The following is a 24,025-nucleotide window of genomic DNA, read 5'->3' as shown; positions in this document are numbered from 1 at the left end:
GTTTGTTAATGAGATAAGTTGAAAGAACGATCTCAGATCTTGTTTTTATAGGAATACTTGGGAGCTGTCACTGCAGATTATTTTGAGGAAATAAACAAACACAAAGACCAAAATACCACCTATGTGGTTTCTTACCAGAAAATTATGTTGGCTGTGAGTACTTCCACATACTTATAGACATTTTGGCTTCCTTAGTTTTGAAAGACTGTATATTTGCATGTAATGGGCTGAGCAAAACCATATAAAACAGCTGCTCTATGTACCAGCTCATCTGGTACAGTTTCCTTGACAACTTGACTATGGAGCCACAGCTCTGAAACTAAGAGAGCATTCACAGAGTAGCCACTCAGTGTGAGAGAACCTTCTAAGACATCTTCAGAATTCCTCTCCTTCTCTAGAATGCTGGTGAGATCTGTAATGATGATGGGTAGTGGATTATTGACTAGGTCACAATATCTATGGTCTTCTACCAGAGGGAGATCTTTTTGTTCTTAGAAGAACCAAGCATCCATTTGAAAGCTGTTCCTAAAGTGGGTCTCTATACAAATCTAATCAATGCCACAGAGGTATTTAAAAACATTTATTTTTCTTACTTTATTTGTATTTGTTAATAGTAAGACACATTATGGATATTTCATACTATAGTCTTATTATATTCTTAATCCCCTATTCTCCTATCCAGTCTCCTGTCTCAACTGTTCCTCTTCCTCTGCTTCCAAGCTTTCCTTCTACACACAAAAACATCCATTGTCAAGCAAGACCAAGAAACACTGACTTAAAGTAAGATATGTGGGGATTCTTAAAGTAAGAAATAATAGAGTTGGTATGGGAGCCAATTTTTTCTCAGAGATGTCCATTGGTGTCAAATTAGGACCAGGATTACAGCAACTCATCTAAAAGCCACCAGAAATAATGCTACTTCACAATAAACAGGTTCTACAAAGGGACCATTGATTCTATTGTTGGGCTGATTCCACAGTTGGCTCAAACAAAAATCAGGATTACAATCCTATAGACCCAAGAAAGAGAGAAATTAGCATTTTCTGCCAAATAAATCTAGAATTTCAAATATTGAAAATGAAACCATTTCCCTATCAAATTCCTAGCCTACTGACTCTATATTCTGATGAGGAAAGCCATTAAAAGAATCCTCCCCTCCTCCATGACTTCCCAGTGAGTGCTAGACATTTAGGGAAGCAGCACGCTATAGTCTTTCCTACCAATGGGTTTTCGCTTCTGAGTCAGTTTATTCAAGTCTGCCAAAGATGCAAGGCTGGTCAGTCTTTAATACTTTGTGTTCATCCCTAAGTTTATGTTTGACAAGCAGGAGAGCCTAGCAGCTCCATCCATCACTCTACTCTCCTATTACCGTATCCTCGTGCCTCACCTACATCCTCTGTAAAACGGGAGTAATAACATCATAAAAGAATAATATCTTTGTGATTAATACTTGTCAAACACAATAATGAGTTTATTCCAAATAGTACACTGCCTAACACATATGATACCTTTGTTCTGTACAATGGTCCAGAAGCAGACACATCATACAGAATATAGAACTCTTGGGCATTCTCCAGACATGGTGACTAGAGAAACAACTATCTAAGAAACCAAGTTGTTACAATAACAGATAACTGTCCTGAAAGGGCTACATATACTAGAATGTGTTTATCTAGCAGGGAAAGCAAGTTTAAATTTAACTTGTACCCACATTCCTATGAGAATCATATCAGTTTATCTGCAATGGGATCATGTGGTAGAAATTGATTGTCTTTTAAATTGATTCTCATCTGAGTTTACATAAAGCTGTCTTCTTACAGACTCATAATTTAGATAAAGATTTCATGCCCTAAGAGACAGCAGTAAGTATATTTAATCTAAAAGCTTCACATCATGAATGATGTACCTTGAGTGTGCACGGCTAAGGTCAAGTCCTTGTTGCATTTCATTTCATTGTTGGGAAATATTTAAACCTTTTTGTGTGTGTGTGTGCTCTATGCTAGATTAAATGTATTTGGGGAACTAAAAACATACTTTTATAATTGACATATTTCTCCATTAAAAATCCCATGGAATTACCTTTTTCTTTTTTTTGTCCTTTTGGAAATTTTACTATGGGAAATTATGTTCTTTTTAAATAAGACTATTCAAATGACTTTCTTTTTATTATGACATTGATTAAGTAGAATCCTATTGCCTGGGCAATAATTCCTGCTAGGAGTTACAGATAATAATCTAAATATATAACCTTAAGCTTTTATATCTTCAAACTACAAGTTCAAGTAATATTGCCTAAGTGATACTTTCTTTAACAACGTTTAAGAAAATAAAAGTTCATGCTTTTCCATCATCAACCCATAATAGATGTCTCCTTCCAGACCTTTGGGGCATGTATACTATGTGAAGAGTGCTGAGCTCCATACTCAAGTGTTCTTAAATATTAAAAATGAAAATAAATATATAATGTTCCAGGGATATGCTTGAGAATGTGGTGAGCTGCTCATGCGTGCATTAGGAATCCAGATGGAAGAAACTTTCGATATTGTAGTAACAGAAACTCTAGCAAGTCTCATGCAGGACTTTTCCTGGCATTCTCTATCCAGCAGGCAAACTTGTTTTCATGCTAAGGTGATACAGTCTTTGTCAATCCCAACAGTAGAGATGGGATGCATTCAACATTCGATTTGTTCTGAGCAGTCAGTTCTGGTTACAGAACCTTGTTTGCTGTGATTGATGCTAATAAAAACAAATGGAAAAACCTCAAAGAGTCTTTGACACTTTGAGAAACTTAAGTCTTCATATCAGAAAATAGGTTTCTCTAATTAAACTAGTAAGCTGCCAAAATAGTTAAAAATAAGTATAAATTTCATCCCATAAATATTAAAAACATTAGGGATCTGATTTTTATAAAAGTTGGGGTCTGAGGAATGTCCATGCAGAATCTAAATGAAAACACTGAAGGGCCTGGTCTTCACTCATTACAGAGAATCAGGGGTAATTCCAAGACTACTATCCTTGGTGGGGCTCTCTCTCCCTTTCATAATGCTCATGGCTTTTCTTTGTGAGACGACAGCAACTTGTGATCTTCATGCAAGGGATATTTCTTCATGGTACCAGTAGTCTGTTTATAGGAAGTGACAACATCATAATAGAAAAATTTGTGCATTTTTATGGATATATTTCTAATTCTCTCTCTCCACCTTACGTCTTTGTGGCTACATTGGGGTTGGGCTTATTCATTTCAGCTATTCTTTCATAAATACAGGTTCCATACTGCAAATTGAATAGATTATAAAATGATACCTGTAATATAACATGTATTATATTTTGTTCTTCCATTGACCATCAAACAAAAAAGTGCAAGTGTTTCCTGAGCATTTACATTAGATTAGGTATTATAATCAACCTAGAGATTTTAAAGTATCCAGGATGATATGTACAAGTTATATGTAAACATTATGCCATTTCAATTCAGAGATGCAGGTATCCTTGGATTTTAGTATGCAAGGTGCGTGCCTGTGTGTGTCTCTGTGTGTGTGTGTGTGTGTCTTTGAACCAATCCCCTACAGTTACAGAAGGAACACTGTACTGATGATAATATTGATGCATTAGATTTTTATCTGTATTTGCTGTAGCATACTCTTCTGTTTTAATTTTACTTTCATTTATTTTAATTAGTTGGTCAGCATTTCTGCCAAATTCTGTGACATCATACTCATAGTCTCTCTATCCCCCACCTGTGTGGCACTTTAGTGTATTAGTTACTTCTCTGCTGCTGTGACAAAATACATTAACAAAAGCCACTTAGAGGTTAAACAGGCTTATGTAAATTTAAGGTTCAGAGAAGGGTCAGTCCAACACAGCAGGGAGGCATGGCCACAAGAAAGTGAGTCTGATGGGCCCACTGAGGGAACAGAAAGATCAACCCTTCCTCCACAGGAAGCAGAGAGACACAGAGGCAAGACTATAAAACCTTAAAGCTAGATCTCAGGAATGCTTTCTCCAGCAAGGTTTTGTCTCTTACAGGTTCTCTGACCTCCTCAAATAGCACCACCAACTGGAACAAAGGTTCAAATGTGTGAGCCTATGGGGAATACATTTCATTCAAACCACCACACTAGGAAATCTATGCTTAAGCCCATGAGCAAGATTCAAGAGAAAGCCAGACAGCCAGATGTAAGGGCATCTTAGCCTTTGCCCTACTGAAAGAGTCAGCAAAATCGCTGTCAATCACCTGCTTCCTTCACTGAACCAGCTGCCAGCTGCCATCTTCCATGTGGGATGTGGCTGCTTTTCCACAGAGGATGAACCTATTTGGGATGCTTAAGATGCTTCACTTGAATTTATACACAGCATTTCCAGACTTTAAAACACTTTGCATATGGCAATGATATACATCAGCTTATTGATCTAGACATTTCCTATAAGATAATTGTCCAAATTAATGTTTCTGGCTATTCGGCACAATGGATTTTATCTCTTTAAATATGATTTGGGAATCTTTCTACTCTACGCTCTTAAAATATAAAGTGGTGATTAAATAATTAAATTCCTTCCAAATCTATATTTTAGTCACAAATATCTATCATAGTGTTTGCTGTATTTTGCTAATTTTGAGCTGTATAAAACTTCTCCCTTTTCACATACACACATGCATATGCACATAAACATAGCCTACAATTATTTTCATGTATTGAAGCATAAAGTCTAATGGAGGTCATTCATTTAAGGTTTTCTATACTTGGAAAATGGGTAGAAATCTATCTTAAAACATTCTTTTAATAAAGGTGAAGTGCATTTTCCTTCAAGATCTTCTTTCAGATCTATGGAAAATACTTCAGTTGAAATACTTAGAATTCTGATTTTGAATAACTTTTAAATTTATTTTCTCTTCTCGAAAAATACTGCAAAAGTTAAGCAATTATGTTCAATGTTTTTATTTCAATGCTGTTGAATAAGACAAAATTTCCATGGGATGGTGGTGTAAAAATATATGCTCTTCCAAAATATGAATACAGTGTTTCTAAATTACTTCATTTTCTTACAAATATCCATATATAAAAAATTTAAGAAAACTTTCTTGATGAGTGTGACTAGAGATGTACATGCTTAGTTGTATGCCAGTAAATTCTTTTGTTGTTTTAAAATTTTCGAATGTGTTTCATGATTTGATTGAAACACAAAATGTTCTAATCTATGTACAACTACACCTTTAAAACATGTTAGCAGAGGGACATGTTAGGCTTGTTCAAGTATGAAATACATAAGCATCCATGGGAATACTCACAGTGGGAAGTCTCAATGTGTACACACACACACACACACACGCACACACACACATACAAACATATGCACAGACAAAGGGGATATAATACATGGGTAGGTTCTAGTACACAAAAGATATTCATGTCACTATTTTTACATTTTTGTAGCTTCACAGTACCAGTAAGGTATAGCCTAATCTGCTTAAGTTTCCAGATATTTCAAAATGTCTGCTATATACATCAGTCTTTCCTATCTTCCTGACCCATATGCTCATTGGAGCTCCAAACCCCTGCAGCTCTGCTGATGTCACTGTCTTCTCTGTAATCTACCCCTCATTTACACTTATTTGCAAAGATTATTTCTGCATGCTATTATTGCTTCTAGACCATTGGAAAGAATGCTCACAGAGCTGTCTGCACAGGCATTTCCTTAGTAGATTCTGAGATTCAGATAGTGACAATCTGTTTTTCATTCCTCCATTTCTAGCCAAGCCCTGCATGCTTGCTATTTATCAGTACAAACTTGGCAAGCATGGGTACTCGGAGCCCTCCCTTCCTCAGTCAAACATGACACTAATGGGGTCCAGACTCCAGAAGACATACCACAGTTCCATGGGTGACTTATGGAAACTTCACAATGGTATCCATCAGCTTGGGAAGTACTAACTCGTCAAACAGTCAAAGGAAACAAAGATGAAGCTTCTGCGGGTCAAGTGGGAAGAGTCGAGAAGTTCATCTATTTAGAACTGCCCTACAAACTGTGACCTCTTGAGGCTCAGCATGGTCCTCTTTCAGCAGAGGTTTCAGTATAGAAGAATGGCCATGCCATCTAATGAACAGCTATTACTCAATAATCTCCAGTCTTTGACATACAGGCAAGAGAGCTAGCAGGAATCTCTTGGATAGGCCATTGGCAACCTTCACATTCCTTTTACTTTGCCTTCATGAACAGAGTTTTCTGTGGTTTCCAGCATTAGCAGTGAACACTGCCAGTCCTAGCAGGGAACGTCATCTCTTTCGCTGCTTTAATTGAAAAGCTTTTATTGCTGTAAACCTTTCTTAGGCATCCTTCATGACCTAGGAGAAGTGGTTTCCACTCTTTACTGAGCTTCTTGGTAACCTGTACTGCAACCAATTTAAGCTTGTCCTCAGTTAGTTTACAATAAATGAAACACAGCCTATGGTTATTTTATCTAGCTTGACAATAGATAACCCCTAGCCTATTCTTCTAACTGCTGCCTGGCTACCTCCCCGTGGTGTTCCTCAGATACTTGCTGTTTCTCCTGGTCATGTGCTCATCATTCATCTCCCCTCATAGTAGCTTCCTCTCTCCTCTTTATTCTTCTCCTTCTCCCCCTTGTCTCTCCTCCTCCAACCAGGTCCTTCCAAACTCATCTATCTCTAATTGTCCGGTAATTGGATGTAGCCACTTTTATTTAATCAATAGTTTTAAATCAAGGAACAAAGTTTACACAACAAAAGCTTATAAACATGAGAAGTGCCCAACAGGCCTAGACCTTCAGGTATAGAATTTTGCATTACAATGCATAATAGACCAAACCTCAACAGTAACCTCTTATGAAGGAATGTTGAATTTTATCAAATGTTTCCTCTAGGTTTATTGAAATTACTACAGCATTTTTCTCAATGTTATTACTAGAAGATATAGCCTTTACAACAACATTCATTTGGTCACCCACAAATATATTGAGAATATGAATACATGAATATAAGTGAAATGTGAACATATTTTATATACATGCATATATATGTTCATTTTATATGTGTGTGTTCTATATGTATATATACATATATATGTTCATTTTATATATATGTATATATAAATATATATAAATAATATGTGTGCCTATGTGTGCTTTTGTGTATGTGTGTGTGTGTGTATGTGTAAAGCCTGGTAAATTTATTTTGTGCATGATATCTATGGTTTGTATACTGCATAAAAGAAGATTCTTTATGGAGACATGAAAGAGGGCAGGAGCTAAGAAGGCCATGAGATTTGTGTATGGATATCTGTACTCAGAGAAAGGACACCATCCTTTTTTGTAGAACATTTTAACTGTGGCCAAGACCTAGGCCTATGGTGTTGGGACACTTGGCACAAGAGATGTGTTTTAAATAGATACTACCCTGAAGATTAGGTGTGTTCCTGGTCACATCTACTTCTAATGTCCAGGACAACAATAACTATTTAATCCCCATCAACATTCCATCCTAGGTCAAACCCACACTTGTTAGTTTGCTTTCAAACAAAATTCTCTCTGCTTGGGCTCCTCCAGCTAGCTTTGTTAACTAACTTGTTAGCATCTAATGCATTAACTAACTATAGTCTAAAGGTACCCAAGAAAAAGCTTCCCAACAGTATAAATGAGACAGCTTTACATTAAAATGGTGCAACAACTCCTGTTAGCATGCCTCCTTACAAAGATAATGGCTTCTTGGGTCCTGTGGAAAGACCATGGATTTGCATTGCTGGTCCCAAACAAGGGGCACTTCTACCTCAGTTGGAATGATGCTAACCTTCTCACATGACGCCTAACAAATCATTCACTGTGCAATTACTTCATGCTGGGCACTGGGAAATTCTAAGGGTGTGAGTGAGCCAAAGAGGCAGGGTGCCTGCACCTGGGAACCACTAAGACTCTGGTGTTAAAGAGCACAAGATCACAAGATAGTTCTGCCCTCTCTTATCCTCTCCATTTCGGTGAACTGATCTTGAAATGGTCAAAGGCACATGGTTATGATTTAGAGCTGTGACAAGAAAATGCCTGTCATACATAGAGCCCAATGGATAGCTCTGTTATTTACTAGTCCTGTTGTAGATATTCATGTAGAAAGTCCTGCTCCTAGCTCTCTCCTTGCCCAATGTACTTATGCCTGAGGTTAACTCAGATTTTTTCCAATCAAAAGCAAGCAAAAGAAAAGCTGCAGTAAGTTCAGTCATCCTTACAGACCCACTTACTCAGAGCCCTGTCCTTCAACAGCAGGCAGCAGCAACATTTGCTCAAGTTAAAATTTCCGTCCTTTAAATTTTTGGCATAAAAACAAAACAAAGCCCAAAACACAATAAAATCAGGCAACCAACCAACCAACCAACCAAAACAACAACAACCAAACCCCCAAAATGTGAAAAAAAAAGTAGCAATTGCCAGAATTTTATAACTTTACAGTTTTATGGACTTGAAATAGGCATTCTTTCACAGAAATTCCACTGGCCATGATGAGAGCTAAGTGCTAAGGGTGACAGACAAGCCCCCCTGTAGAGCAGGACAGCTGTGAGGACTGGAAAAGCCAGCTAAGGGTCTCCTAGTGAATTGCATCTGCTTAATGGCATTAGATAGTGTGGAATACAGAACTCCAAAACAATGCCAATGGTGTTGTGTTTGTATTTCTATGTTAAGTACTCATTTGTTAAATTACAGCTAGGAGACATGGTGTTTGTTTGTTTCAGTTTGTTTTGTTGTTGTTTTTGTTTAATTTCTATTCATTTATTTTTGTGTGGTTGTTTTCCAGTAAGATTTGCAAATTCCTTTTCTGTAACCCAGGGCCTGTTCCTCACTAGATATGGACTGGACCTATAGGATCTTCAGTGCAGAGGAAGATTACTGTCAAGGTCTCCTGTGATGCAGCCAGTTGGCTCGTAATGCCAGCATCTCAAGAGATAGCAAATGTCTGAGCAACATATTCCATAAAAGGTCCCAGAGAACACTGGTCCTAAAAACTCTCAGCTGTCATGTAAATGCAGCAAAGATGCCCTGCTTGTCCAGGGAATTCCATTTCATTCATCACAAACATGAAGGCACTAACTTGGTCCATCCATCCTTACTTGAGTGTGGTGACCTGCATTGTTCTGTGATCTTAGTTGTGCCTCTTTCACTGGGTCCCTGTTATCCCCTCAGTAGATGCACCTTCAGATCATAGTTGAGCTGCCCATACTCAGAGCTGTATCTCAAATACAGATGTTCTAGGACTTGCTTTTTGAGAGGACCATGTGATGCTGGTTGGGTAGCTGTGTATGGACCACAGTGAAGGAAGGTGTTAGGCAATATGAAGGGCTAAGCAGGTTTTCATGTGACACTCTACGTTTCTAACATCTGTTTACTTCTTGTCTCTAGAAGCTTATACAGTCTTGGAAAGTCACTGCCAAGAGCCATCTATTATAGAGACCAAATGTTATAAAACAAAAAAGCTAGTATCAGCATTCTGGGATGGTCTTCTTTGGAATGGGACTAAGTTCCATAGTATATGGCATGTTTTCAAGGGGCGTTTATCTTCAGTTTGTTCTCTAACTTTAAAAGTAACTTTGGAAGAAACAGAGATAGAATTTGTAAGGGAAGTTGAAAGAATGACAGGGATCAAGTGCCTTTTGTCTACATGGCTTGTGTACACACTGAAAGTATATGTCTACACAAGTATAGAAAGTACATATCTGTACACTGAGGAAAAGTAATATGACTAAGATGTATATGCATATAGATGTACATGCCACATATACATACATACACAAATATACACAAACACACATATACACACACACATACATACATATACATACATATACAAACACACATACATACACATATAGCATTCAGTAGGTTCTTTTAAATCCAATATGATTTTTTTCATATTAAAAGAAAATAACTTGAAGTATGATATAGCTTGTATCTGTTCAATACATGGAAGGATTTATACTGTAGAAACACGGAGTAGAAAAGGTCAGATGCTCCATTAGTGTAACTGTAAGAGAGCCACCTCAGAGTGGGCAGGTGAAAGGCCTGCTCAGGACCTCCATTATTGTTGTGACTTACTCTCCAAGGTTGAGTGCAGAGCACTGCATGTATCTTGGAATGGTATAGGACATATTACTGGTCTAGATCTCAATGTGGACAGATCCTGCACATGCTCATCAGCTCCGTGTCCCACCCACAGATGATAACACCCCTCTCAGCTCTTATTGTCTCTCCTAATTGTTCCTCTGCCTCTGTGACATCACTATTTCCAAACCGTCTGACTTTTTTCCCAAGCTGGAAAGCAGGCGTCTTGACATTCGCAAACTTCCTTTATTCACCTGCTTCACTCACACAGCACTGATGTTTTCAAAGTACAGGTGTAAGGCATTCCCTAGTGACAAAATACAAGGAAAGTGAATTGAACATAATTTAACAACTTAAATTATGCTCATCACGGAGCACCTCACAGACTTAAATCCATCACTGAGAACTTCTTTTTCTTCCACAAGTTGAACTTTTTAGAAGTAAACAGCACCAGAGGAGGTCACTCTGAGGAGGAGATAATTTAATTTTCAAAGAAGGTACATGTAGGAGACAGAGTTCTTTTCCTCTTCTTCAGTTTCAGATGTCAAGGACTTATCACCAAAAGCTGTTAGCAGTTGCAAGCAGATTAGAGAAAGAAAGACATGAAGTAAGCCTTCTACTGAAATTACCTGGCAAATGTGAGCAGGTCCTGCCTGATGTCTGGATTTGCTGTTCCTGCTACTTTTGTCCCATACTCTGTTAATTTTGAAAGCTTTGGTGCATGTGCTTCTGGTTTCGGAGGTATAATAAACTTTTGGGAAGATTCCAGAATTTCTCTCCTTAAGCTACAGCCATTTCTTTCTCTTGAAAGATGACAACAGAGTTCCTTCCTTCATGGATTGTTCTCTAATAGTCTCGGATTGAGTAGTACCTTGGATCAGTATATCCCAGGATAGACATAGAACTTGTCTCGCCTCATAATAGAAGCAAGATGCCAAGTGTATGGATGCTCCCGTCCCACATGACTTGGCTTATAAAACGATGCAAGAATGTGACATGGCGTGAGCCAACTCCATCTCCAAAGGTCTTCGTTGCAGCTGTTTCTTTTGAAGCAGAAGATCATGAAATATGCCAGGAAGATTTAGAAATATTGTGTATGACGTGAAATAAGGAGATACCTGAGCTCAGAATGCCAGGTATCATGTTGTTAACTACTACAACATTCACACCCGATGGAACCACTGGGCCCCAAAGTAGAATGACTCATCGTTTGGATTTTTAACTGACAATGTTTAATTGATTTTAAAGATTAATAGGGTATTACAACTACAAAATATTAATGAAACAAGCTAAAGAGAGCAGCTGTTGCTAGATACGTTCGTGTGTGTTCACATTACAAGTGTTTGGAATCAAGCTTGGGTTGTTAGAATGCCTTAGGATTATTAAAGTGAAGCATTAAGAAAGCAGAAACTATGGCATCTGTGGAAAATATTCAATGTTTTAAAGCATTTTTCATGCTCCAACATCTGTTGCTTCCTTCTTTAGTTAATTATAAGTTGCTTTGAAAATTATTATGTATGTGAATTACTTTTAACAACTTAAATTATACATGTTAAATAATAGCGCAAGAGGCATTGAAATGAAATGAAAACAAAGATTAAAACCTTAAGAAAAATACATATTAAATTGCATTGTAGATGTAATTAAACATTTAACTTACATCTACAACAACAGAAGAGTGGTCTGCCAGGAGCCAAACCAAGATCCATCTACAGTGCTATCAAACTTATTTTAAGATTCTCTGGGTACATCTGCATCTGTGGGAGCTATTTTTCAGTATGCCCTCTTCTTTACCAATTGAAGCTAGTATTCAACCCCAGCAATGTCACATGAACTCTGTCATGATGCTACTGTCTCCTAGGCCACTTTGGCTGAGAATCATGTGTGATATTTCCCTGCCACTCCCTCTGGTTTTAAAATCATTTCTGAGCTGAGAGCATTTACTGTGTAAATTATATAACATGAAGAAGAGTCATGGTACTCAGAATGTAGGGATAGGAGTATAAAGTTTAGGCAAGTATCTAGGATTGTGAGACACACAGGCCTTTCCCAGAGAGACGCAGACTGCAATATAAACAGCATGGTGGCCCAGGGGATGGCAATGCTCTAATCAGAGGGACATCTGCTTTGTTTATGCTCGGTTGTAGGAATGTGTCCATGAGGCAATATGTTGGTCCCTAAAGCTTGGAACCTATGAGTCCCAGCTTTCCTTGTCTTCACATTTTTCTGTACATTGATTGAGCAGAGTCAGTATTCATCCCTTAGATAGTACCACCCAGTCCAAGCTTCTATAAGACTTGAAAATGCAGGCTAGCACCATGGCTCCAGTGTGAGTAGCTGCAGGATGGACTGAAATATTTAAAGACATGGCCCATTGAAAAGGAATGCAAGATGCATCCTCTATATTACAAATTGTGTAGTAGAACAGGAAGAACTGTTCTATTGGACTGTCCACAAGTAAGGCACCAAGATCTACTTGGGTTATAAGAATATCTTGTTAGAAATCCATAAAAGAAGCACTACAAATTTACTTTCTTAATTTAATTAACAATTGCCCAGTAAGAATAGAAAAAGATAAGATGAGAAAATAAGCCCCCAACTTGGACATGAGACTTTAAATGAACTAAAATGTGCAGTGGATGCTCTACCCAGATCACCAACAATTGTCACGACATTGTCAGCAGAGATTAATTCGAAGATCGAGAACATGACTGAAAAAGAAAATGGTTGGAATGTACTTAAAATAATTTCTTCATAGAGAGCAAAACCACTTTACCTACTCATGTAAAATATTCATGAAATCCCACTCCTTATTGAAGAGGTATTGACAGTTGATGGATGTTGTGACAGAGACATACTCAGTTTTCAGTTTTCTTTAAAGGTGTGGTCCTTGGTAGGGTAGGCCAATCATGTTCTGATGAATGGGTCCATACTCATTCAGATATGAGCAACACAAACTTCACTCAGTGATGTGTGTAGGTGTGTATGTGTGACACATGGGAGGTATTGCTCGTAGAAGGAGTTATAGGAAGAATTATGGATGGTTATGATCAAAATACATTCCATGCATACATGAATTAATAAAAAGAATTAATAAAGATTATATTAAAATGGTAAGGATTCTCTTGCGGCTTTCAAAGATCTACTCATTCTGCAGGCATTATATATTCACAAACCCTAAAATGTTGTGCAAACATGAGCAAGTACTGTTGCCAGGCTTCTTCAACTGAATGTTAGGTATTTTAACATTAAATATTAAAGAATCTTTGTCACAAAATTGATTGGTAAAAGGGAATTGTATGTGTGTGTGTGTGCGTTTGTGCACGTGCTCACACACATGAATGTATGCAGTTTGGAGTGTGTATATGATTTATATCACTTATATATTGGAAAACATTTCCTTCATGAAAATTCTTTTTAATTAGTTTTGCCACCACAGTATTTGAATCAGTGTAGACAGAAAAAAAGTATTTTTTCTTTACAGAAAGAAATCTGTGCAACAGAGCTTTCTAACTCTATAAATAAAACATTTTTGTGAAATATTCCAGATCTCAGTACCAACAGCAATTTCCAAAGATTGTAGACGATTATTTATATGTCCTAGAGGCAGAGTTGTGATGGATTAATTCCTGTAATCCATCATTTTTCCTTTTCTCTCCATCTGTATTATGCATCATTCTTAAACTTGATTGCCAAACTTTCGAATGCTAGATTTGAGAAAATGTACACTTCTGTGGCCATCCGCCCCACTACTCAATTTTGTGTACTGACATTAACTTTTACAAAATGCACAAGCCTCTTCTAACAACATGTGGCGGCTTTATTCTGACAATCTTTCATATTTTCAAGCTTTTCACAGAGCTATTTCATAACAAAAGAAAGTAAGCGTCATATTCCCATGCTTATAAAGACATAATTTTCAGTTTCTGCTAGGGTTATCGATCATTTCTCTTGAGAAGAATACTTGCAAATCTAAGTAAATGCCCCTTAGAAACAGCACAATGAGATAGTTCATCATCTGACCTTCATCATGAAGGTCAAGATCATCTGTTTAGTCTTCCTCATCACACGTCATGTGAAAATCCTTGTACCAGCTCATTCAGTTACAGTAATTGCTGAGGAAGCACATGCTTTTTCTTATCAGTTATTAATGTCGTTAGAAAGGCAGCTCCCATAAAGTGAAGGCAACTAAAATGAATTGGATTGAAACTAGCTGAAGCCATGGAACACCTTTGATCTCATGCATCAAACTTTATCCTGTGCATAGCAAGGCTGGCTTCTAGGAAGTGAGGTCCTTTACAGCCTGCTGTTCTGTCTTCTGTCTTTGTTCCTGATCCCTTCAGGATGCCAGTGAGTGGGCACCAGCTGCCGTTCCACTTCCTGATGTTAACTTCTGGAATAAAGGGCTCTCTCCTTCCTGGGTCTCTTTTTAAGGATCAAAGTGATCTGGTCTGGAAATTCCAAGCAGCGTTTGCTTTGCATATAGCCAAGGAAAGAAACAGTGCCAAAGAATGGAGAATCACTATAATGCATAAAAATGTTTGGTAAGAAATGAGATGATAAAGCCTAATAGTAAGTACTCACGTGTATTTGAAGGATGGAAATTTCCCATGGGTCTCTGGGATTTTGCAAGGCACAGGAGCCTCAGCAGCATTAAATTCTAACCATTGGATAGTGGCTTCAGAAACTCTGTTCTCATTGGGTTTGTCCCGGCATGCTCAGACTTTCTTTTCATGAAGTCATATGAGGCAAGTTAACTTTACTGCTTTGGAAAGGCGATAGGTATTTTACATCCACTCTTACTCACTAGGGTACAGATAGCTCTTTATGTTGGGACTTCTTCTATATTCTCCAGGTACTGTGAGACACAGTCTGGTAGCATCCTTCATCCAAGGGACCCATGAAGATCGGGAGCTTTTAAAAGGCACCTTCTGGCTTTTCAGTTTCAAAAGGAAATCAGATCCATGTTGTCCATCCCAGTGAATTAATCACAGGCACAAAAAGGAGTTTTTCCTTCCTTCTCTCCCCTCTTTCTTCCTCATTCCTATAAATTTATCCCTCAAACAATCTCTCTGCTCAAAGGCCTTGTCTAGTCTCCAGTTCTACTTTACATAGAGCTTAAACCAAGATGTGAGGCTTGATCCTCTCACTAAATTCATACATAGTAGGATCCAATATGAAGCACGGGGCCAAGGCATTTCTGAGGCTTTGAAGAAGTCATTAAGATTTCAAGCATTCAGAACAGGACTGGAGTGGTACCAATGGTATACTCTTCATCTTCAGGATTCTGCAAATGTCCATGTGATATACAGTACCTCCTTGGAATTATGTAGTGCATAACCAGGATGATGTATTCAGTAGCTTTGTGGAAGAGGGCTGAAGTCAGTATCTGGTGGTTCCTGACCAGAACCCAAGTTATGTGGACACTGCACTCTGGAGTCACGTGTGATTGATGTTACTCCAGCTTTTAATATTACACACCTCATCAAATTTGGTATTGATCAGACACAAGGGATTAACGTTGGATTCTGCATGTTGGGATCTAATTGGGGAACTTGAATTCTTTACTCATTTTAATTGCTTTTAAGATTTCAGACGATGCAGATGAGAAACACATGGCCCTGTCAGAGAAAGTATCTGACATTCAGCCTGGACACGCCACCAACCCAAGTCATCTTTCTTTTTGGGTGCCAAGTTTCCAGACCGTCAAGACAGGGATTCTTTCCTACACTGGGCATCTCTGAGTCTCTGAAATAATAAATTCCCTTGTAATTTCTTCGAGCAAACCCCATCAGTAGCAGTTATGATGACAAATAGTAATAGAACATTGTTTTATCTATAAATTTTGTTTGAATATAATTAGAATTAACTAGCTGATTGTCATTATCAAACTTTGTTTAGGAAACTTGCTTTTTTAGGCTTATGAAATAGTACTGTTATAAATCATAGATAAAATTTGATATAGCTAAACAGAAAGGTCAATGAGCTCATTAAAGAAAGGTTTCCAGATACTGACAAAGACAGCAACTGAGAACAACATAGGCCAAAGAATTCATGTGAGTGAATTTCTGGGATAGCAATTAAAGATTTAGAGGTTGGTCTAACCTCAAAGCTTTGCCATTATCAAGTAACCAGGAATATATAATGTAAACTGGTTGCTGGAGGCCGGTACTTACAGTCTACAGTTCTATCTTATAAAGGTAACCCAAATAAACAAGAGTATAGAACACTTCCTATGCAAGTCCTTGTAGGATTTCTCCTTCCATCCAAGGCAGAACCAAGGTTCCCCAGGAAACCACTGTTCAAGATGAGGAAGCACCTAACTTTATACAAAGGACAACAATTGTGCACACTTTCGGTTACTTCCTGGAATAATCAACTGAATCAAAGAAAGGGATTATGTTAACTCATAACTTTAGAAATTTCAGATCTTGGTTAGCTTGTCACTCTGGAACTTGAGGTGAGGCAGGATGTCACAGCAGAGGAAACAGGAGCAAACTTTATATCACAGATAAATGGAGTAGAGAATGAAAGAGGGGTCTCCAGTATCTTCTTCAAGGGCACAAACCCCAATAGCCTAACTTTCTCACATAAGCCTCACCTCTTAAAGGTCCTATGACATCCAGTAGCACCATGGGCTAGAGGATGAATCTTCATCATGCAGACAACTGTAGGGTATTTAAGACATAAACTATATGGTTGAACCCACTAAAAGTCAGCCACCAAGCAATGTCCAACCCTTTTCAAGTGTATAAACATCAGTTGCCTGGGTTCTTTTCTGGTCTATTTGTGACACACGGGAGCAGTGCTGTCCTATTTGAAGAAAAATAATGTTGCCAGAGATTGTAAGTTGATGACATTTTAGTCCTAAAGTTCAAATAGATGTTGCCAAGTGGTTTAGCAACCTTGGAAGAAGGAAGAGAGATTTTCTTAACATGGGTATGACTTTTCTACAACATAATATTATGTTGCCACCTGATCCAGAAAAAGGAGAGACTTCAAGAACAGATATGACTGTCCTTGATGTCAAAATTCTGTCAGATTCTAATAAGCTATACCAAAGAATTCTTAGAAAATATCTAGTGAAATATATTAGAAAATATTCCATTTATACTATACTATTAGATTATGTACACTCAGCAAAATGTTAGTAGTACCAGAAGTTGGGATGAAAATATTTTAAAAAATAAAATTATAAAAATGATCTTCAGTGTCCTTTAGAATATTGCCAACTTACAGACAGCACAATTATTGCAAAGTTTTGAATACATATACATAAAATACATAAAATACATAAAATAATACATAAAAACATCAGGTGACTTAGTTATGAACTATAATTGTGAGGATAAACAGGAAGACCTATGAGGTAAACAGAGGATACTGCTTGTGACTCAAACTTTAAAAAATGAGTACCATGAACATCTCAAATAATTTCTATTCTGATCATGAGGTCTTTTAAAACTAAACTGGTTTATATATTTCTGTCTTGAGGGAAGGAACATCTACGGACACTCAAGAAATAAGTAAAAAGTACAGCTCAAGGTCAAAAAAGAATGTGCCTACCTAGGCTCTTTTCCCTGGACTGTTGGAGTAGGCATGGGATAGGAGCTAGCTAGCCACAGCACCACGTCCTCAGTATTTTGTGTTCTAGAAGCACACTCACACACATGCACACACAGACACATACACACGTGGGGATTATTCAGGAACAGAGTAGAAAGACTGAATGGGGTTTTTCTCCCCCATCTTCAGGGACCTGTCAGCTTTAGGAACTTAACTGTTTTTCCATGGATCTTGATTATTTCATTTGTTAAACAGCGAATATATGGGGGTATTTTGAAGATTCCAACATGCTAACACAAAAACAAGAGCTATATAATCCTCTCATTATTCTGTCCATCAAAAGCCACCTAAGGTCTACTTGCCAGTTTTACCAGCTTCTGATTTCATCTACAGTGCCATTCCTGAATACAAGCACTTTGAGTGTGTTCAACCAGCGCCGATTAACTTTCCCAGAATCTCCTTCAATAGTATTGATTTCAAAGTCTTTATTCTAGACCTTACTGGGACCTTTGTGACCCAATCTTGTATCTAGGACATAAATAAGTCCTCTGTCCCCTGTTAATATTTTAGATCATAGCTTCTCTTCCATTGCTTCATCCTTTGTATGATATTTCAGTAACAAATATAATACAGGTAACACTCAGTCTGTTTTAGTCTTTGAATTATCTTTGCTGTATGTGAGACAGCCTTTATTTCTACCTTATAAAGCATCTACTGCTTTTGCAGGGGTTTGGGTTGCATTAACTTAAGTGATCATACTCATAGAGCTTTGGGAGTTTTGTATTATCTTTCTTTCCTGTGTTTTAACCTTTAGTCAGACCATCAGATTGACATTTCTTATATGTGTTCATTTCCTTTTAATTTTGATTCTCGTGATAACTTCCTTATAATGTTGCCATGGTAACCTCCTTATAAAGTTGCCATGGTTGGAAGTGTGATAATATTTCTAAAAATCAAGAGTGTCTAGCCAAGGAGCTACTGGAAATGGACAGTTGCTGAGAAGGGAGAATTATGCTTTATTGAGGGTATGGCCACTGGTAGTTTTCGCTCAAGGACATTGTCCCACACCTTAGAAATATGGTAGCAGTGTCTGGATGTAGTGGGCTATAAAAAAACAGGACATAGTTTTGAGAAATGAGGTATATTGGGAAATATAGGGAGAATTGAAGGTGATAATAAGATGTGTGTGTATATATATATATATATATATATATATATATATGTACATATATATGCTTGAGGATACAGAAATCCAGAGGCAAGTGAGCATGACTTGGGTGCACACGTGAGGTCTAGGCCTCCCCTCTGTGTCAAAACTCTGTCCCTCAAATATGCCCGATATATATGTACATATATATGTGTATATATATATATATATTTCATTGCATGCATGAAATTCTCAACACAAAGAAAAGTATCATATCAGTGTTGCTTATAAATGATAGATCAAAACACATCCACAAACAAAAGCATAGTATCTTATCTTATGTATAATCATGTCTTAGTGTTTCTCAAGTGCTAGAGCCCTATGTTTCAATAGAAACTTCCAACCTAAAGGTGTACAACAACACTCAGCAAGGTCTCCAGTGAATTCTGAAGCAGAATCTGGGGTAGGAGTACTCTAGGCATATACCTAGCTCTCTCATTTCCCTTATGAGGCATGCAGAGAAGATCCAAGAAGTTCTAGTGATTCATTAGCCCAGAGTTGGGTTGTCATTGACTCCTCTGTAAGTATACTAGTGTCCAGGTACATCATATTCCGAGGTCATCAAAGAGCTCAGTCACCAGGGAGGGACACTGTTAGATATGGTCATTCATTTAGATGGAGATGTGTACCCCAGCGTCCACAGGAGTGCCTGAGTCTTCAAAGCATCCATTCCAGACACTGACTCGATGCTTGAGGATACAGAAATCCAGAGGCAAGTGAGCATGACTTGGGTGCACATGTGAGGTCTAGGCCTCCCCTCTGTGTCAAAACTCTGTCCCTCAAATATGCCCGAGTTTCTATAACCACTGTGCTGCATCATGACAATAAACAAATACCTTCAGTATTTGCATTTGTAATCAAACCTATCACATAAACTGGAAATTTCACAAGGGGAAAGTTTACTTCCATTCATATGCCTTTCTGTGGATTAATCTGTCGATGATTGTCATTATTGACATCAACTTACAATAAGAATGCTGTATACTGCTTTCTGAATTCTGTGGTCAGTACAGTGTTTAGAATGTAGGTACAGGATCACTTCTCTCATGGTTTTCCACAGGAAAATTTTTATGTGCAAGAACAGAGCCCAAACAGACAGCACAACAGGAGAAAATGGGTTAGTTCAGCAAAGAGTGAAGGTTTGACATTGGACACAAATGTCTTTAAGGAATTATCATTTAGATATAATATTTAATTTTAAAATTTAGCACCGAAATTCTGTCTGTCTGTCTATCTATCTATCTATCTATCTATCTATCTATCTATCTATCTATCTATCTTCATCATTAGCATCATTATCTAATCATTCATCTACCCATCTACCCATCCATCCATCCATTCATCCATCTATCTATCCATCTATCCATGCGATCTTTCCACTGTTTTCCCTATTTATCCATCTATCTGTCTATGCTCAGATTCACTAATATGTTTTATTAGCAACAGTAAAATAGCTTTACCCCTATGAGGGAGAAGAAATCTACTTGTAAATCCTAGTAAGGAAATCCTTTGGCATACGAACTGATACAATACCTCATAACCCTTTTCCTGTCCCCAAAGTCCCATTGGTTCTCTGGAGTCATTAAGGTTATATATTTCATAAAACAAGCTTTACAGCAGCATAAAAGACATTGCTTAGTCTTAGGAAACAAGAGGTGGAAGTATCAAAAATCTACCAGCAAAGCCACTGAAAGAGAACAGCAAGTCAGCACTTCCCACGCTGAGTTTCTCCACCCAGCATTTCCCACCACATCTCATCCTGCTTGTGGCCAGCACTGGAAAGGTGAATGAGGTGAGCTCCCAGCCAGACTCATTGCTCAGCCACCCTGACAGAAAAGGTAGGGCACACAACAATGGGCCTTTTAAAAAGTCTGCACATATGAATTTTTATTTGGCAGTTTAAAATGTTAAAAGAAATATGACCTGCTAAGGCAGAAGAAAAACAAAACCATAACTGGTCTTTTGTTCTTTTTAATGTGTTACCAACTCACTTTGACAATGGTGCCAGTTTCTCTGTCACCACACACTATCATGTTCACATTGTATTCTATGTTCCTGGCAGCCCAGCACAAGATAATCATTCATAAGACCAAATGGAATGACCAAAGTTATCTAGGCACAAGATTTCATCATAGCTCTGTACTTAGAATTAGAAGTTTCTATGGTCAGTTTATTACATATGTGAATCCTTAATTCATGTACTTTAAATTTCCACCATGCTCTCCACATTCTTGGTAACATGAGCCATGTGCATTATTGATGCCCTCTAAAACTTTATAGCTACAGGAACATGGACAAAATATATCCAGTATTTAAAGAACATTTAATGTTTATAAAACATATAATGTCTACAGAGTTGATGTTTAAACAGGAGCTAGTGTTTAAAATCATCAAAAACATAAACAATATTTGATGCATCCACATTTTATATCCATACAGCATGCAAGTTCTGCAAATCATAAAAATAGTGTACAACATATCCAGTGTTGGCAGTGAATCAAGTGTGAGCAGAGCCCCTAGTGTGTGCAGATGGCCTAGTGCTAGCATCTAGCAAGCATGTTGAGCATCTAGTGTGCTAAGAGTATCTTGCATGTGTAGGGCTTCTAGGAGGTTTCAAGTCTGTGGGAGTAAGATGACTACTTACCACATTGCACCCTGCACAGTCAGGCCCATTTTCACAGGTCCTACGGCGGGCTTGAATGCCACCCCCGCACTGGGCTGTACAGCGTTCCCAGGGTCCCCAGCCTGTCCAGAACACGTGTGGTGGGCAGAGCAAATGTTCATTGCAGTATCTGTAATAAGGAAACCCAGAGGAAAAGAGACTGTTAAGTGCTCAAGAGGCCACCAACCCTTTTGCTTCCCGTCCCTGTGCCAGATGTTGAACAGATGGGCATGCTCTGCATGAGGGGCTTTCTGTGTCTGGAGTGCTTGCACCATACACGGGGCAGATGTGGTGCTGGCCATGCTGAGTGTGCACAGACAATGGGATACATGGCAGACAGCGAAGAGAATGCCAAACTCACAATGCAGGATGGAACTTCCTGTGCAGCCAAGTAAAGGAGAAACAAGACAGAACAAAACCCTTCAATAGACACCCCAGAATAGGAGCATACAGAAAATATCTAGGCAGGGAGTTTATCTGCTAGGCATAAACATCAAACGATAACGTAGGTTATGAATTCAAAGTCAGCACAGCTTCAATCAGAGTTTCTTATCTTCCAATCGAGTAAGTCGACAATCTTCTGAAGACAAAGAATTTAAGCATAAGCTTGGCCTGAAGGCCTGTGACCCTGACTGCCTTGCTTATGGTTTTAAGTTTCTTTTAGGCTCTCAGAACAACTTTAAGTGATTTCCAGTTAAAAGACCACAAATTGCTAAATATCTGATTATTCTACTTTTTCTTTTACAAATGTTACAGTTATTTTTACAGTAGTTAATTTCTACACTTTTATACATATATCTATTTTGCCAGTTTTGAAGTTTAATACTCCAATTCTTCTTTAGGCTTATGATGACTTAAGTTTTTCTAAAAATTTTTTAACTGTATATGAAATGAAGTGAAATGAGAGAAACAAACATAAGAGGAAAATGGACTAGCATTCTACAAGTGATAGAACATATGGAGGAAGAATGTAACTGTGAATGTAGCAGAATTTAATGATACCTTTGGTGATTTATGGGACCATTTAAATCCACTTGTCCATTTACTAAATCTAGACTTAGCCTCTAGGGAGTATTAGATTATAAGACTTCCCCAACGCCCATATCCTTCCACTTGTAAGGCCATCTTCCTTAAGAAACAGGCAGTAAAGATTTAGACCTACTGGCCTAAGCTAGTGACCTTCATGACACCATTGTTAATAACAACTGGATTTTGTAGAATGCTATGCAAAGGGAGTTACAAAAGAATCCTGACTAAGTGCTCACTGTCTCAGAAGAATAGAGAGAAATAGACACACTCTCAAAATATGCACAGCATAAAATACAATCATGATTAATTCTGTTACTTTATCATTTACTGGACAGCAAAACTGCACTTGATACTCCAAGTGGATGCATTCTGGGGTAGAAAAGAAGAGTAAATGGTAAGCAGAAAGCAGAAAATGAGTTATGTGATTCTCTGATAGATACTCTTGTAATGTCCAGTTGTTTTCCATCAAATAGATGGAACTCTGTTGGAGAACAAGACATTAGGAAGGAGCACAGGATGCAAAGAGAAAAGGCCAAGCTGAAAGACATGATGGGATGAGGGATAGAGAATAGCTGCTTGCTGGGGTTTTGGATGATAATTGAAGGGAGACTGGAGCAAGAAAGGTAGCAGTGTTGAAAGAGTACATGGAGAGGACCTGAGATGGAATGATCCACTTTTGCCAAATAGTAGAAAACCAAGAAATGCCTCATAGAACTCTACAAGTAAAATAGCACCATCAGTGTGAGGCCAAAGACTCCTTCATGCCTGGTGCCTCATCCCGCTGGTGGTTGAAGCTCAAAGAAATGAGAAGTTCTCTGAGCCCAGTCTGGAGTCTGAACCTCAGATGTAGTCACAAGCAGGAAGAGCCAGTGGTGTCTGACTGCAGCAATGAAAGTGAGAAATACTATGGGTTAGACAAACAGGATGGTGCTGGAGAGCTGGGGTAGATGAGAACTGGATGGCACTGGGCATGGTGGAAATATCCTAAAACAATTGTGCGATTGCATAAAGGAGGAGCAGTAGAGTCTAGAGTCCCCGATCTCACTTCCAGGGAGAGGCAGCAGTCACTGTCATGGCTGAAGGAGTCTTTTGGTTCTTTAGTACCATCCTAGAAAACAAGTTAGCATCTAAAAACATGGATGCACTGGCCCTATGCAATTGTTATCCTTTGTCTTTTCAGTATTTACCATGGGAAAAATATGTGGTATCTCTGTAAATGGCAGCACACACTCCTAAATGCATGGACTCTCAGGGTCAATGCTACTGGATATTCATGTGCTCACCTGGAGGAGGGACCTTCTAAATAGGAGATAGAGATAGATAGATAGATAGATTAGATAGATAGATAGATAGATAGATAGATAGATAGATAGATAGATAGATAGATGGATGGATGGATGGATGGAGGGAGGGAGGGAAGGAGCAAGGGAGGGAGGGAGGGAGGGAGAGAGAGGAAGAGAGAGAG

At 38.2% G+C, this 24,025-nt stretch overlaps 1 protein-coding gene and 1 long non-coding RNA gene across 4 annotated transcripts in view; one reads left to right on the top strand and one right to left on the bottom strand.

Annotated features, from left to right (window-relative positions):
• The window catches only part of Sema5a (semaphorin 5A), a 441,538-nt gene that overhangs the window by 35,777 nt on the left and 381,736 nt on the right, over window positions 1-24,025 (bottom strand). For all 3 annotated transcript variants that reach the window (XM_031359853.1, XM_031359854.1, XM_031359855.1), the window contains one exon: window positions 21,514-21,661. In XM_031359853.1, coding sequence (XP_031215713.1) covers window positions 21,514-21,661 — 148 coding nt within the window. The remainder of the gene's footprint in view (window positions 1-21,513; window positions 21,662-24,025) is intronic.
• Window positions 446-15,878, top strand: LOC116083131. The gene is made up of 2 exons (XR_004115600.1): window positions 446-566; window positions 15,685-15,878. It is a non-coding gene; the product is annotated as an uncharacterized LOC116083131 (long non-coding RNA).

Source organism: Mastomys coucha, unplaced genomic scaffold (genome assembly GCF_008632895.1).
Source record: "Mastomys coucha isolate ucsf_1 unplaced genomic scaffold, UCSF_Mcou_1 pScaffold8, whole genome shotgun sequence".
Taxonomy (NCBI): Eukaryota; Metazoa; Chordata; class Mammalia; order Rodentia; family Muridae; genus Mastomys; species Mastomys coucha.
This window is presented reverse-complemented; position numbering and strand designations above follow the sequence as displayed.